Here is a 12,205-nt window from a genome sequence, read left to right as displayed (position 1 = left end):
AATCAATTATAAAATGCTCATAATCGTCAATAAGCGCCTGCTGGCTTGTCATAAGAGTTTTAGCATCTAGATTTTTTGCAACCACTTCTGAAAGTTCTTTTTTCCTAACCTTAATTAAGTTGATAGTATACTAAAAGATTTAGTAAAATATCTTAAACAAAGGTTTCGTATTACAACGGTAGCGCAATTATTCACTGTTGCTTTAATTTAATAAAACTCAATTAAGGCGGCCCTGCCCGCCATCCTCTGTTTGCAATTATTTACTCTACCACTTAATATCTACTGGCGCGCTCTATACAAACGTAAAAATTAAAAAAGTCACGCGCTGCGCCACCTCCTTGTTAGTGCCAGAACAGGTCAACTTCTCCTCCTTGGAACTACTAAGAATACTTACATAGCAAAGATTTCTGCGATTAAAAAAGATTATAAATACTTCGTATGTCCTTTTTTATGAAGAGCTTCCAGTGGGAAAAAAGTGAAGATTAATTTTTGTGAGCATCTCAATTGTGACCTTTTTTGCAAGAATCTCTTGCTTCAGTTGTTCTGTACCCTCTCGTACAGCTTCGGAATTTTTATCATGGAGTGACCATCCAGAATTCTCTTCTGAAGCTCTCTTCGCGGCAACCTCTTTCCCATTTAAATATATCTAGTACACTTTTAATAAACCAGTAAAAGATGAAAGCAAGAATTAGATTAAAAAAACCAAATCTGCTTTTAGTTCCTCCTCAAAATCTAGGCTTAACTAGGAGTTAGAAGGAGAAACATTCTTTAAAGTAATATTTAAGTTTAAATGACTGAAGAAACTTCATGTTTTAATAACCTGCTGAAAGTCTTCCACAATGGCTGTTAAAGTGAGATACAATAAACATAGAGGGAGAGTGTAAAAAAAGGTGAAATGAGTGTAGTGTTCTTAACGAAATATTATAGTAATTGATAGAATTAATAAAAACTAACGAGGATCTTTAAGCTCTTTAATTAAGATATAAATAATTTTTTTTTATTTTTACTGTTTTTACTTAGACCGATTTTCTTTATTTCTACTACATCTCTTACGCTGTTGGTAACTATAATCCCCGGAGCCTCCTCATCTTGTTCTCGCGTACTGTCAAACTATGCATGTGTCGTTCATAAGAACTAAAGCAACCCAACATTAAAGTATGGAGAAATAACTTTATTAGAAGCAGTCTCGTTTTCTTCAACTTTACATGTTATTGTTGGAAAAGTCTACCTTAACAGTGCAATCTTGTTTTTTTTATCTTCTAAACCACTTTTAAACCTCAAAAATAGAATAGAGAATTAAGTAGAAAACGTCTGCAAGAGGAAATAGGATATAATGCGCCAACGCCCTCTTAAATTTCTTTACTAGTAGAAGCAACTATGTGGGTATGGTCAATGTAACAGTCACGCCCTAACCAAGTTGCCACTTTTAGGCGTACGATTTTGACAAGCAGAGTATAACTTTGTAGGCAAGTACGATTTGCAAGTGGACATGCCGAACCGGCCTTTGAGCTCGTGCAGAAGCGCCCGATGTTGTCTGTCTGCCAATCGCTTAACGTTTTTCAGCAAAAGGTCGTTGTGCTGACGTGCCTCTTGATAAGAACACATGACTTCTCTAACTTCAACGGACTGAGCAAAATTTTAAAAATTGAAGAGTTGAGGGGGCTAACAAATTTACACCAGCGAAGTGAAACGCGTTTTCAGAAGAGCATTTTCGTCCTCCATTTCGTATAATATAGCTTTCGTACTGCTGTAAAGAGCCTCAAGCTCGTCGTACTTCCTTAAAAAATCGCCAACTTACCTTTCTTTTTTTCTAATTCAATACTTAATATAAAGCATTAAACGTTTAAGGTCGACCTTTTGCTTCGTAGAAGAAAAGCTTCTCCGCAATTAATCATTTTTTTAAATCAACTTGTTAATTTCCTCATTTTAGGGAAACTATTAAAGTTAACAAATTTTTTTATACTCAACTAAAAAAAACACACATCCGGATGCTCCGTAGGAGACAGGCAAGACTCTGTCCTTTCAAAGATATTCGTCTGGGAAAGAGAATCTTCAGATGAGAGCAATTTAACAGAAAACGCGAATAAAACTTTGCAGGCGCTCCCAGCGGGACTTGACTGTTCCCACAGGGTCGAGTAGATTTCATCTTAGTGCATAAATACAACGTTGTAAACTTTTTTTACTTCTTCATAGCTGCATCCTTCATAACGAAGCAGCATTTTTTTTTAAAACAGCAATTATGCGCTCACTTATAAAAAAAAAGTAAGCTTGGACCTCTGCTACGATCGCTCTCTGTCAGCTCAAAAGACGACCTACTTCTTTAATTCTATATAACAAGTATATAATAAATAATAATAAAAATTAATTATTTCTAATAAATTAACATAAATTAAAGCAGGACTAATATATAAAATACTACCTAGATCTAAAGCGCTTTAGGATATTTTCTTGCACTAGAAAAACTTTATTCTTCCACTTATTAATAAAATTAAAATTAAAATTTATAACACTTTATAGTGATTTATAAAACTGGAAATAGCTAGAGATAGATTAAAATCGGAACAAAAAAAACTAATTAAGTTGTTTAACATCATCCAAAAGGGATTAAAAAAAAGTTAAAACTATTCATTATAGAAAGTGGTCAAAGCAACTATAATATATCTAAAAAAAAATCAAACTTTATAAGAAGCAATATTTTAATGAGAATGCTTAATAACTATAAGGAGAAATATTAACAAGTTTTTTGGAAAATTTAAAAATTTTCTAACAATTTATATTGTTATAAAAAAGTCACTTAATAAACCGAAGTTGAACAAGTTTTATTTAGATTATAATCTAAGCTTAAAACAAATTATTTAAAAAAAAAAAATTGATAAATAAGAAAACGTTTTTTAGCATTGGCCCAACAAAAAATATTACATCCGTTTTTACAAGGAATTTTTCATAATATAATAGTTTGAGTTTTGAAGCATAGTTGACTATTTGTAAATGGTTTACATAGGAAACGCAATCCTTTACTTTGAAAAAAATTTTTAACTGTAAGTAAGGAAAACCATAAATAAACCGTTGTCAAAATTGATATTCGCTCGTATTTTTAAGTTAACAGTAGGCAAAATTTTGTAAGCTTCAACTTTTGACTCACTGACTTTAAGGTTGTTATTATATAAAGAATTATTATTCTTTTTAATTAAAGCAGCGCTGTCAACTCCAGACGTAATCGTATCAATACTATTTTTAACATCACATAAATTTTGGCTACTACTAAAATTTTGAATTTTTAGGTCGCTACACGTGAACTGCTCAGATCAAAAGGTTTTTCCAAAAGGTTTTCCTCCTTTAAAGCACCTTCTATAAAAGAGTCATAACTAATTGAATTTTTATCACATATACTTTCTTCTTTTTCCTGTTCATAATATATTTGGCATGACTGATCACAACATTCATCACTGATTTTAGTGATGATAGCTCGCCCTGAAGAGCCATACTATTGGCAACTGCTATGTTGAAGACTTCCTAAGGAAAGATAAAGATTTTCAAGCACAATATGCTTGGTTTCTTACCTCGTTCACAGATATTCCAGTCTATGGGGAGGCTTTGTTTACTAAATAGGTTACTGAACTCTGCTTTTTTTAATAAAAGGATCTATGTGTGAAAGGAACTGGTTGTACCTTGAAACACTAAACAAAAAATCTTACTTTATAAAATGAACAGCCAAATCGTAGTTAGCAATGCCCTTTAGCTAATAAAAACATTGCAGTTAAAAATGTTTCTTGCTTTACACATAGTTATATTGTAGACTTGCCCTTCCTTCTACAAGATATTAAGGTAAAATTATCTAAGCATTTTGAAAAAGTTATCTGTTTTCATCAAATATCAACTTCAAAACAAACTAACGGTAAATTTAAAATTTAAGTACTAAAAGTGGCCAAAAAGGTAGATCATTCATTTTTCAGTTGTATACAAGCTTACCACTTTTGTAGAGGCTACTGCGATCTCTGTAAATATACATGACGCAAAGGGAGTTACTATTTTTTTTTTTAGCAGGAAACGCTAAAGGAAAAAGAATGTAAATACTTTAATTAGTTTTAAGTGCAAAGTTTAAATTGTAAGACTATCCAATGGTATAGAAAAGTATGGAATAAAGGCGAAATTCTTAGCGACTGGGCGGAGCACGATGAATGCGTTCTCTTAGGCTCGACCAGGTCCTTGCACATCTCCAGTTTAAAACTATCCTTCTTGCCCTTTAAAAACTACATAAAAATCTTATCGAAAAAAAGATTATACTGGAGTTTGAATTTAAACTCTCCAAACTACATACCGCCCACTCAGCTTAGTGAAAATTGCCAGTTTTATAAACCATAACTCCCTACTTTTAAACTAAGAAATTAATAAAGTTAACTATTATATCTTCCCAGAGCCCTAGAAAATAATTTTTCAACCAACTAGAGAAAGAAGTAGAGGTTTTCCACGCTGGAAAAGTGTCTACGTTCCTCCCCTCTGGTGAGGAGCTCATAGTCGGGGAGGCCAGGCTAGCAATGGTGCTGGCTGGTGTCTCTAGGTGACTTCGGCCTAGGGTTACCTCTCCTGGTGGTAGTTTTTAGCGATTTTCCACCACACTAGGCCGGATGGTGGGTGTCCGGGACCAATATTTACCGCTCTTTCAGGTTTTCGAGTCGGTCACGATAGCTCTACATATCGCGTACAGGGACGGGCACTCCCCAACCCCTGCTGAAGAGGTAATTCAGATTAAGGGCTCAAGGTCTGAAGAAGACCGGCCCTAGTACACCAGCGCTAAAAAAAATTGTGCACTTTTTAAAAATTTTCTTATACACACAACAAGTTTTTGTTCGGTGGAGGAAGCAAAAGAAGGAAGGGATTCTTCCTTAAGTTTATTTGCAGGCAATCCTATACCAGCCGGTACTGAGTGCAATCTACCACTTGAAGTTTTAGAATAATATAGCTGCCCTTAAAACGATATAATAGAGAAATTGATGAAAAGATTAAGGATACATACTGCTTAGGAGTCTTAAACTACTATAATACTTGGAGAGCCTGCAGATAGAAAATTAGGTGAAAGAGAAAGAGAGACGCCTTTTTTCGAGTACCTCTACTACCTCATTTTTAGCTTTTAGGCCGGAGAGATCGAGATCGATACCTACTGTTACCTGGCGAATAACTTTTTCATAAAGTAGTTAAGCGTCCTAATTTGAAGGAAATGCTGTAAACGTTCCCAAGATCCATTATAACAGTTTGAAAAGGTGCTACCGTAGAACAGTTTAGTACTTCTATGTATTTGGGGTTGTTTGTGCCAGCTCGATTGTTTCTAAATACAGGATTCCTCACAAACTATATTCGCAGAGTCTATTAGAAGCCAAAGGAATAACACTTCTTCGTAAGCCCCTTGCTGTCATGTTCTCTGATGGGTCTTTAAGTGAAGACCCCTATAAGATACATTATTCATCCTCTTATGCTCACATAAGCTTATATTTAAAAGAAGTTAATTGCTTGCTTACTAATTTGGGGGATTAACGCTGGTACTAGGTTTACCTTGGCTCCTAAGGCATAATACCGTAATTATTTAAAGGAAGCTGGCAATAGTATTTCAAACTACCTTTGCAACACTTACCTATCCTCGCTTTGATCTCCCATGGTTAATTGTAAGCCCCACGAAGGTTAAAGAGCCTTATATTAAGGTATTTACGATGGACCTAACAAAGGACGGTTGGTAATTCCTGTTACTTTTGTGGAACCGTTACTAGGGAGGAGTATATAGCAACTGCCACCCCTTGGATTCTCGTGGCGTGTCCCTGAATTTAGAGGTTTTTCCGAAGTGTTTGTACTATAGGACGGTTATAGTAAGCAGGTTATCGCTCCTGCCTTATCGTTTTTTCTTATCTTTTAAAAATATTTGAATGAAGACTACAGGGCTTACGTTGACGAAAGAAACAGTTTTACTGTATTTCTTTAGAAGACCACGTGCGCCTCAGGTAATCTCGTGGATATAAATAGATAGCACGCCTCTTAGGTGCTAAGGAAACAGCATGCATCTGCACTCTCTAATGCCTTATCAGACTAAAACATTTATCTTGAAATTATTATAATTCGAGGGTTTTGATAAACTTAACGCCAACAATTGCTAGCATAAAATATTAACCTAATTTAGTTGTAATGAGTACGCAATTAATTATTTTCTCATCTTCTCTTGCAGGGATTTAAGTTAAACGTCTTCTTGGGGGGAACGGATTTTGCTAAATACTTTGTCATAAAGCGCTATCTTTACGCTTTTTAAGTTCTTCTGTTCTCGGTTACTATTCTGCGGTCTTCTTAATTCCATTTCTACGTTCTTAGTATCCTTAGTGTCCTCATTTAGTTTCCTTTTTCCTAGGATCTAGTTTATGCTATTTGCTACCTTGCCTACTGGTGGTTCCTTCCATCTAATATAGTTACTCTATCCCACAAATTTGCGCTTTTTTATCTTCATAGGACTTTATAACCGTCTTGGTTACAACAGTAGGTGGGGATCAAATTTCTCTTTGTCTTTGTTTCCTGGATGGGACGTGTGGTGGTATAAATGGGCAATTTCATACTGTGTACTACATGTATTGTCGAATACATTTATACACTTATTCCTAATTTGAGTATACATAATTTACGCTTATACAGACTCTACAGAAGATAGTAACATTCTAAAGTAACACTACGCTCAAGTAATTAAAGTCGGGCCAAGAAGTCGACTTATAGAAGCGATTACATATTTATTTTTAAAGATTGAAATGCTCTTTAAATACCCGTAACTAACTAAATTCTCACACCCGTACTTTTAATTTCCACCGTCGGAATAGGAGTTTAGGCCCACTAGTAATGTTGGCTCTGTGGCCCTCATCGCAGGCGGGCAGGTTCGATTCCTTATACGAACTTCGTATTAAAAACCCGCAAAAAGTAATAGATAGAAGAATACAACCTGTTTAAATATAGCCCATCTTCCTCTGTATATTATCCTTGACTTTATTCTCTATAATGTCCGTGCCAGTGAGGCCACACCGAATCAAATATGCTATTTTTAGGAGTAGCAACTTTTTTTTATCATTAACATACCATAATAGGAAATGAATGAATTTCCCTATAACACACTCAGTGTTAAAAAAAAAGTTAACTTTTTCTTTCATTATGACTAGCTTGCGCCGTTCGTTGCCAGTATTAAATAAAATTCGTTTTAAATTTTGTTTAAAGAGATATACCACTGAACAATCAAGCACAAGTCTTATTAAAAAAGAGAAGCAATTTGTAGCTCATAACTACGAGAGCCTTCCCGTAGTATTAAGTCGAGGAAAGAAGGCAACAGTTTGGGATGTTGAGGGGAAAAAGTACCTTGACTTTATAGCTGGCTATTCTGCATTAAATCAAGGACACTGCCACCCACGGTATATTCAATCCCTTTTTTAAATTAAACTTAGATTTGGAAGCTACCCTTAACAGTCATCCTTTACTATTTTTACAGTATAATACGGAACTTAAAAGATCAAGCAAAAACCCTTTCACTATGCTCAAGGGCTTTTTACAACTCCTCACTTGGAGAATATTCAGAGTACATCACAGATTACTTCGGCTTCGACCGAGCGTTGCCTATGAACACAGGAGTTGAAGCCTGTGAGACGGCCATAAAACTGGCACGGCGCTGGGGTTATGATGTTAAAGGGATTAAAAAGTATGATGCAAAAGTTGTCTTCGCTCAGAGGAACTTTTGCGGTAAATCTATTTAATGCTATGTATATTCGTGGCTGATGCAGAATTCAGGTAGGTCGATTGCTGCTATCTCCGCCTCAACGGACTTTGAAGCCTACAACGGCTTTGGCCCGTTTGTACCCGGATTCATAAAGATCCCTTATGACAATGCAGAAAAATTACAAGAACTTCTGGAAAAAGATCCAAACATCTGCGCATTTATGGTAGAACCCATACAAGGAGAGGGGGGAGTAGTCGTTCCGCAAGAGGGATATTTAAAGAAAGTGCAGGGATTATGCAAAAAGCATAACGTCTTGCTAATAGTCGACGAGGTTCAGACTGGCCTCGGACGGACGGGTCGTTTACTTTGTTCAGACTATGAAAATGTGAAGCCCGACATCCTGATTTTAGGCAAATCTCTTTCAGGTTTATCTATAACTGTTGCTTGCGAGTTGGATAAATTACTGATCCTTTTTTGTGTTAACGTATACAACTCCGCTGTCAAAGCAGATATTAGGTCTCATAAAATTACAACGCGCGTACAACACAAAAAAAAGGGCATCCCTTTTAAAAAAATATAATTCAAACATAAAGATTATTATGTTCTTAAAAAAAGTTTTACTTATTAAAACTTTGCTCTACTAGGAGGGCTTTATCCTGTGTCATGCGTCCTAGCAAGTAACGAAGTGATGCTAGTTATCCGTCCAGGGCAGCACGGATCAACGTATGGAGGAAACCCACTGGCCTGCCGGGTCGCTAAAACTGCACTCGAAGTCATAAAAGAAGAGAATCTGGTCGAAAACTCTTATAATATGGGAATGTTACTTCGAAAAAAACTTAAACGGTTAACAACCAAATCCTATAAAAAACACATTTCTGACTGGGTTGTTTTACAGCATCAACTCCAGACTGATTAGCGAAGTGAGAGGAAAAGGGCTTATGAACGCTCTGGTTTATAATGAAGGGGAGTGGGGCACAGCCTGGGACTTTTGCCTCCGACTACGGGACAACGGCCTCCTCACAAGGCCTACCAGAGACAATATAGTGCGGTTAGCCCCGCCTCTGTGCATCAAGAAGAAGCAAATAGATGAGGCCATTTCTATTATTAGAAAAACGCTTAAATCTTTCGAATAAAAAAACCCAAATCGTTATTGGTAAATAATTTATTTAACAATGCGTTCTGCCTCCTAGTAAAAAAACAGTAAAAGCTTTTTGCCGCTACAAAGACCCCATAGGAAAAAAGCAATTAATAACTAGAAATTGTTTAGGGCAAAAAGAAGAAATACAGGCTCTTTTCAGCTACTAGACTTTCCTTAACTTCTTTACGTCCACACAAAATAGCGCATTCCCGTCTAGCAACGACGGCACACTAACGCCCGGTAACACCGGCTCCACGAGATGAGTAACAATATTCACTTCAAGAAATCGCGAATCGAATCAACCGAGTAACCCGGAAAAGGTAGCTGGCGGTCTTGCGTGCTGCTCTGATCTACGTGGATTTGCACAGTACGGCGGTCAAAGACGCCAAGGCGCCCCTTGCCTCCTTTAAAAAAAATAAAATATTTAGTTTTAGCCGCCTCTGACTTCCAGCGAAAAACACTTTCCCGACGAGGGGTAGCTGAGGGTTTGCGTCTCACTGTCATACTCGAGTAAAGGAGGCATACCAGTGTCCCCTGCTGCCATATGGTCTTTGTTCCTTAAAAAAGTAGCTCCCTAATAGGCCACAATTACAGTAAGGAGAAAAAGCGGCTCTGAATATCATGTCCTCACCTCAATCCCGTACTTGGGAACTATAAGCACTACCGCATTGTTACAGACTTTTATTACATACGCCTCCTCCTCAACAACCTGCAGGATAATATCAACAAGACTGCCCTTCAGAGTGGAGAAAGCACAGGGACTAACCTTGTCTTGAAAATAAAATAGTTGTGTACAAAGCGGCAGGGGCACGCCTGCGCGTTGTGCAGTGCGGTAACGCTTATTTATATTATCGCAAACTTCTTCAACGTACTGCTTTATTAAATAATCTAATAATAAAAAATAAAAGTAAGCAAAGGACGCGCCCGACATGCCAAACTTGTGTGCCAACCTGGGTGCGTCGAGCTCCAGTCGATAGCCGCTGCCAGCATCCGATGGACAAAAATGTCGGCATACCGCCGTATGGGGGACGTAAAGTGAGTGTAGAGGCCCTCTGCCAAGCCATAGTGGTAGTATTCGCCCTTCGAGACTGTCCAACTTCTGAAATAGACCGCCTGAACGAAGTTACAAATAAAGAAAAGAGACACCAACCAACAAAGTACATACTTGTAACATGCGGCGCGTGGTAAAAACCCGCAGCAGAATGTTAACGTAAGGATGGCTGGGATCCACAACCTGCACAAAGCATTTCAAAGGGGGAGAACGTATGGGAGGCATATGCACAAACGCTCTCGGGGGAGAAAGCAAGGCGCTTCGACGAAGAGGGGTCCAAAGCGAAACCAAGAACTTAGGAGAGAGTCGTTAGCAAACGCAACGTCCTCTTCTAAGCAACCCTATACCTTTTGCTCATCTCACTAAAGACTCGAATCGCGCCTGAGGGGGAACAGGATGCCTCCTCAAGCAAGCGCTTTCAGTAAAATACTCGAGAATTTTGGCAGCGACGGTAATGTTGACCAATAACATAAATTCTTCAACAAACGAGTTGGTTTCGAGCATGGCTTTCACCTAAATAACCATAAAAAAGGGTTTATGAGGAAACCTACCTTTAGCATAGCAGGCGAACCTCAATATTCAGAGGATCTTAAAACTCCTCGTCGAAGTGGAACTGGAAGCGAACTTCAGGAAAGCTAGCGTTAGAGATCCTGTCTCCAAACGTCTTTTTTTAAGGATCTGCAAAGAAAAATGACTAATGTGAAGTATCCAATGCAGGAAAATTAAGTTACCTTTGCGAGTTTACTAAGATGACAGAGCCCACAAGTCATGGAATCTTGATGGGATCGGTCGTCCATTCGAAGTTGTGCCTGGATTAGTAAAGTGTACTGTAAATACAATTATTTATCCAGGCCGCTGATATAAACCTCCTCATAAGTAAAAGACTTTTTGGAAACAATAACACTTTTCGTAAAGTGTGTGACCACAACGTCTCCGGAAGGAGTGAACTCCCTGCAAAGAGAGAATATTGCCTTATACTTCAAAAAAAAAAAAAAAAAGAAAGTAACCACAAAAAAGGAGGCCAGGCGGTCCACACCGGCTTTAAGCGAGCAGAGATTGGGCCCAAGTAACTCAGGAAGGATGTCGATTCGCTTTTCAGCCAAATAAACGGTGGTCCCTATATGCGGGTTCACGAAAGCACCACGGTCTCTTATATAGCGCCACCTCTACAGACTGCCTCCTTATCCAATGGCGTGCCGTGGTCGACGAAATGCGTGACATCGGCAATATGGACACCAGCCTCGAAGTTCCCACTGGCAAGCTTGCGAACATGAAGCGCGTCGTCTATATCCTAAACAAGCGTTCCTTGCACAAGATGGGTGGTAAACGGTCAAAAGTGCGGGATACAGTGCAGCCCGGCGGATCAATAGAGCAGACATCCAACGCCCTGTAGTCAGAGCGGCAGGAAAGATCTTCTTCGACATACGCCACGTGGGCTTCGGGAGACAAGATAGTATATTATCGCTGAAACTGAAAATAATGATGCCACTTAAAAACTTTACGTGTCTCGAAACAAAAAAAACTTCACAGTAATAAGGAACGCTTTGTTCTATTAGAATGACTTTATTTTCGGTGTCCCTATCGCCCAACTCTCCGCTACGCCGCACAAAATGACCAAAAGGATAACGAGAGTTTTTTGCCCAGTCGTCAATGCTGGCCACCTGGAAGGAGACGGTAGAAGCTGCGAACAAATAACAAATCAATAAATATATACTAGTCTCTTTCCCAGCAACTGAGCGCCCTGGCGAGTGCGGATCTTAATTCTGGGGATATTTTTATCCGACGGAACAAATGTGTGATTTAGCCCCTCCCCAAAGGAATATCGAAAGAAAGAAAAAAGATTATAAAAAATATAAGTACTTAACATGAGAGAGAAGGGCCCCGCAATGAGGACGCCAGTTCCTCTTGATGCCCACGACGGTTCCAGAAGGCTGAGGTTCCTGAGGGACTGCAAAAAAAAGAGAGGAGCGGGTGTGATAAAACGGCGAAGGCTACCCTAAAGAACTTTCTACCTCGAGAGGGAAATTCCCCAGTAAATTTCTAATGACAAAATCAGTAAAAATAATCTACAGAAAAAGCACTACTAAATAAAACCTCGACTTCTTCATCCTGAACATCCTCTTCCAGAATCGCGTTAGAAGGTAATCTCCACTCAGCTTCGTGTAAAAGCGAAACAATAACAATATCGACTATTTATAATAAAAATAAGTAAAAAGTATAATAAAATTTAATTAGCTCTACCGTGTATTGCAGTGCTCTAAGCCGATTAGATTAATTGGAGACTCAAACTCGG

General features: G+C 38.1%; 1 protein-coding gene, 2 long non-coding RNA genes and 1 pseudogene across 4 annotated transcripts; 1 reads left to right on the top strand and 3 right to left on the bottom strand.

The window, feature by feature from the left end:
• Positions 1–1,310: 1,310 nt before the first annotated feature.
• Positions 1,311–2,029, bottom strand: LOC135122091 (uncharacterized). Of its 2 annotated transcripts, XR_010279237.1 has the most exons (4): positions 1,983–2,029; positions 1,855–1,935; positions 1,678–1,802; positions 1,311–1,626 (listed from the first exon to the last, which is right to left on the bottom strand). It is a non-coding gene; the product is annotated as an uncharacterized LOC135122091 (long non-coding RNA). The 2 variants fall into 2 exon arrangements; XR_010279236.1 differs by having other exon boundaries at positions 1,311–1,802.
• A 94-nt stretch (positions 2,030–2,123) lies between these two features.
• LOC135122092 (uncharacterized) lies at positions 2,124–2,475 on the bottom strand. The gene is made up of 3 exons (XR_010279238.1): positions 2,420–2,475; positions 2,275–2,326; positions 2,124–2,200 (listed from the first exon to the last, which is right to left on the bottom strand). It is a non-coding gene; the product is annotated as an uncharacterized LOC135122092 (long non-coding RNA).
• Positions 2,476–6,861: 4,386 nt separating this feature from the next.
• LOC135122093 (probable ornithine aminotransferase, mitochondrial) lies at positions 6,862–8,856 on the top strand. The gene is made up of 6 exons (XM_064046327.1): positions 6,862–6,939; positions 7,231–7,421; positions 7,499–7,746; positions 7,795–8,148; positions 8,368–8,566; positions 8,619–8,856. The coding sequence occupies exons 1-6, from the start codon at positions 6,862–6,864 to the stop codon at positions 8,854–8,856; spliced, it is 1,308 nt and encodes a 435-aa protein (XP_063902397.1).
• Positions 8,857–10,026: 1,170 nt separating this feature from the next.
• On the bottom strand, positions 10,027–11,860 carry LOC135122089 (exosome complex exonuclease RRP44-like; annotated as a pseudogene).
• Positions 11,861–12,205: the final 345 nt, after the last annotated feature.

Source organism: Zophobas morio, unplaced genomic scaffold (assembly GCF_036711695.1).
Source record: "Zophobas morio isolate AGI-343-1 ecotype UQ-CSIRO unplaced genomic scaffold, CSIRO_AGI_Zmor_V1 ptg000870l, whole genome shotgun sequence".
Classification (NCBI taxonomy): domain Eukaryota; kingdom Metazoa; phylum Arthropoda; class Insecta; order Coleoptera; family Tenebrionidae; genus Zophobas; species Zophobas morio.
This window is presented reverse-complemented; position numbering and strand designations above follow the sequence as displayed.

Bases quoted from the DNA above. Each gene is read 5' to 3' on its own strand.
- LOC135122093 (XM_064046327.1), top strand. From the start codon at position 6,862: ATGTTGGCTCTGTGGCCCTCATCGCAGGCGGGCAGGTTCGATTCCTTA. The intron at 7,422-7,498 runs GTATATTCAATC...CTATTTTTACAG, and splicing joins CAAGGACACTGCCACCCACG to TATAATACGGAACTTAAAAG. The intron at 8,567-8,618 runs GTTAACAACCAA...GTTGTTTTACAG, and splicing joins CTTCGAAAAAAACTTAAACG to CATCAACTCCAGACTGATTA.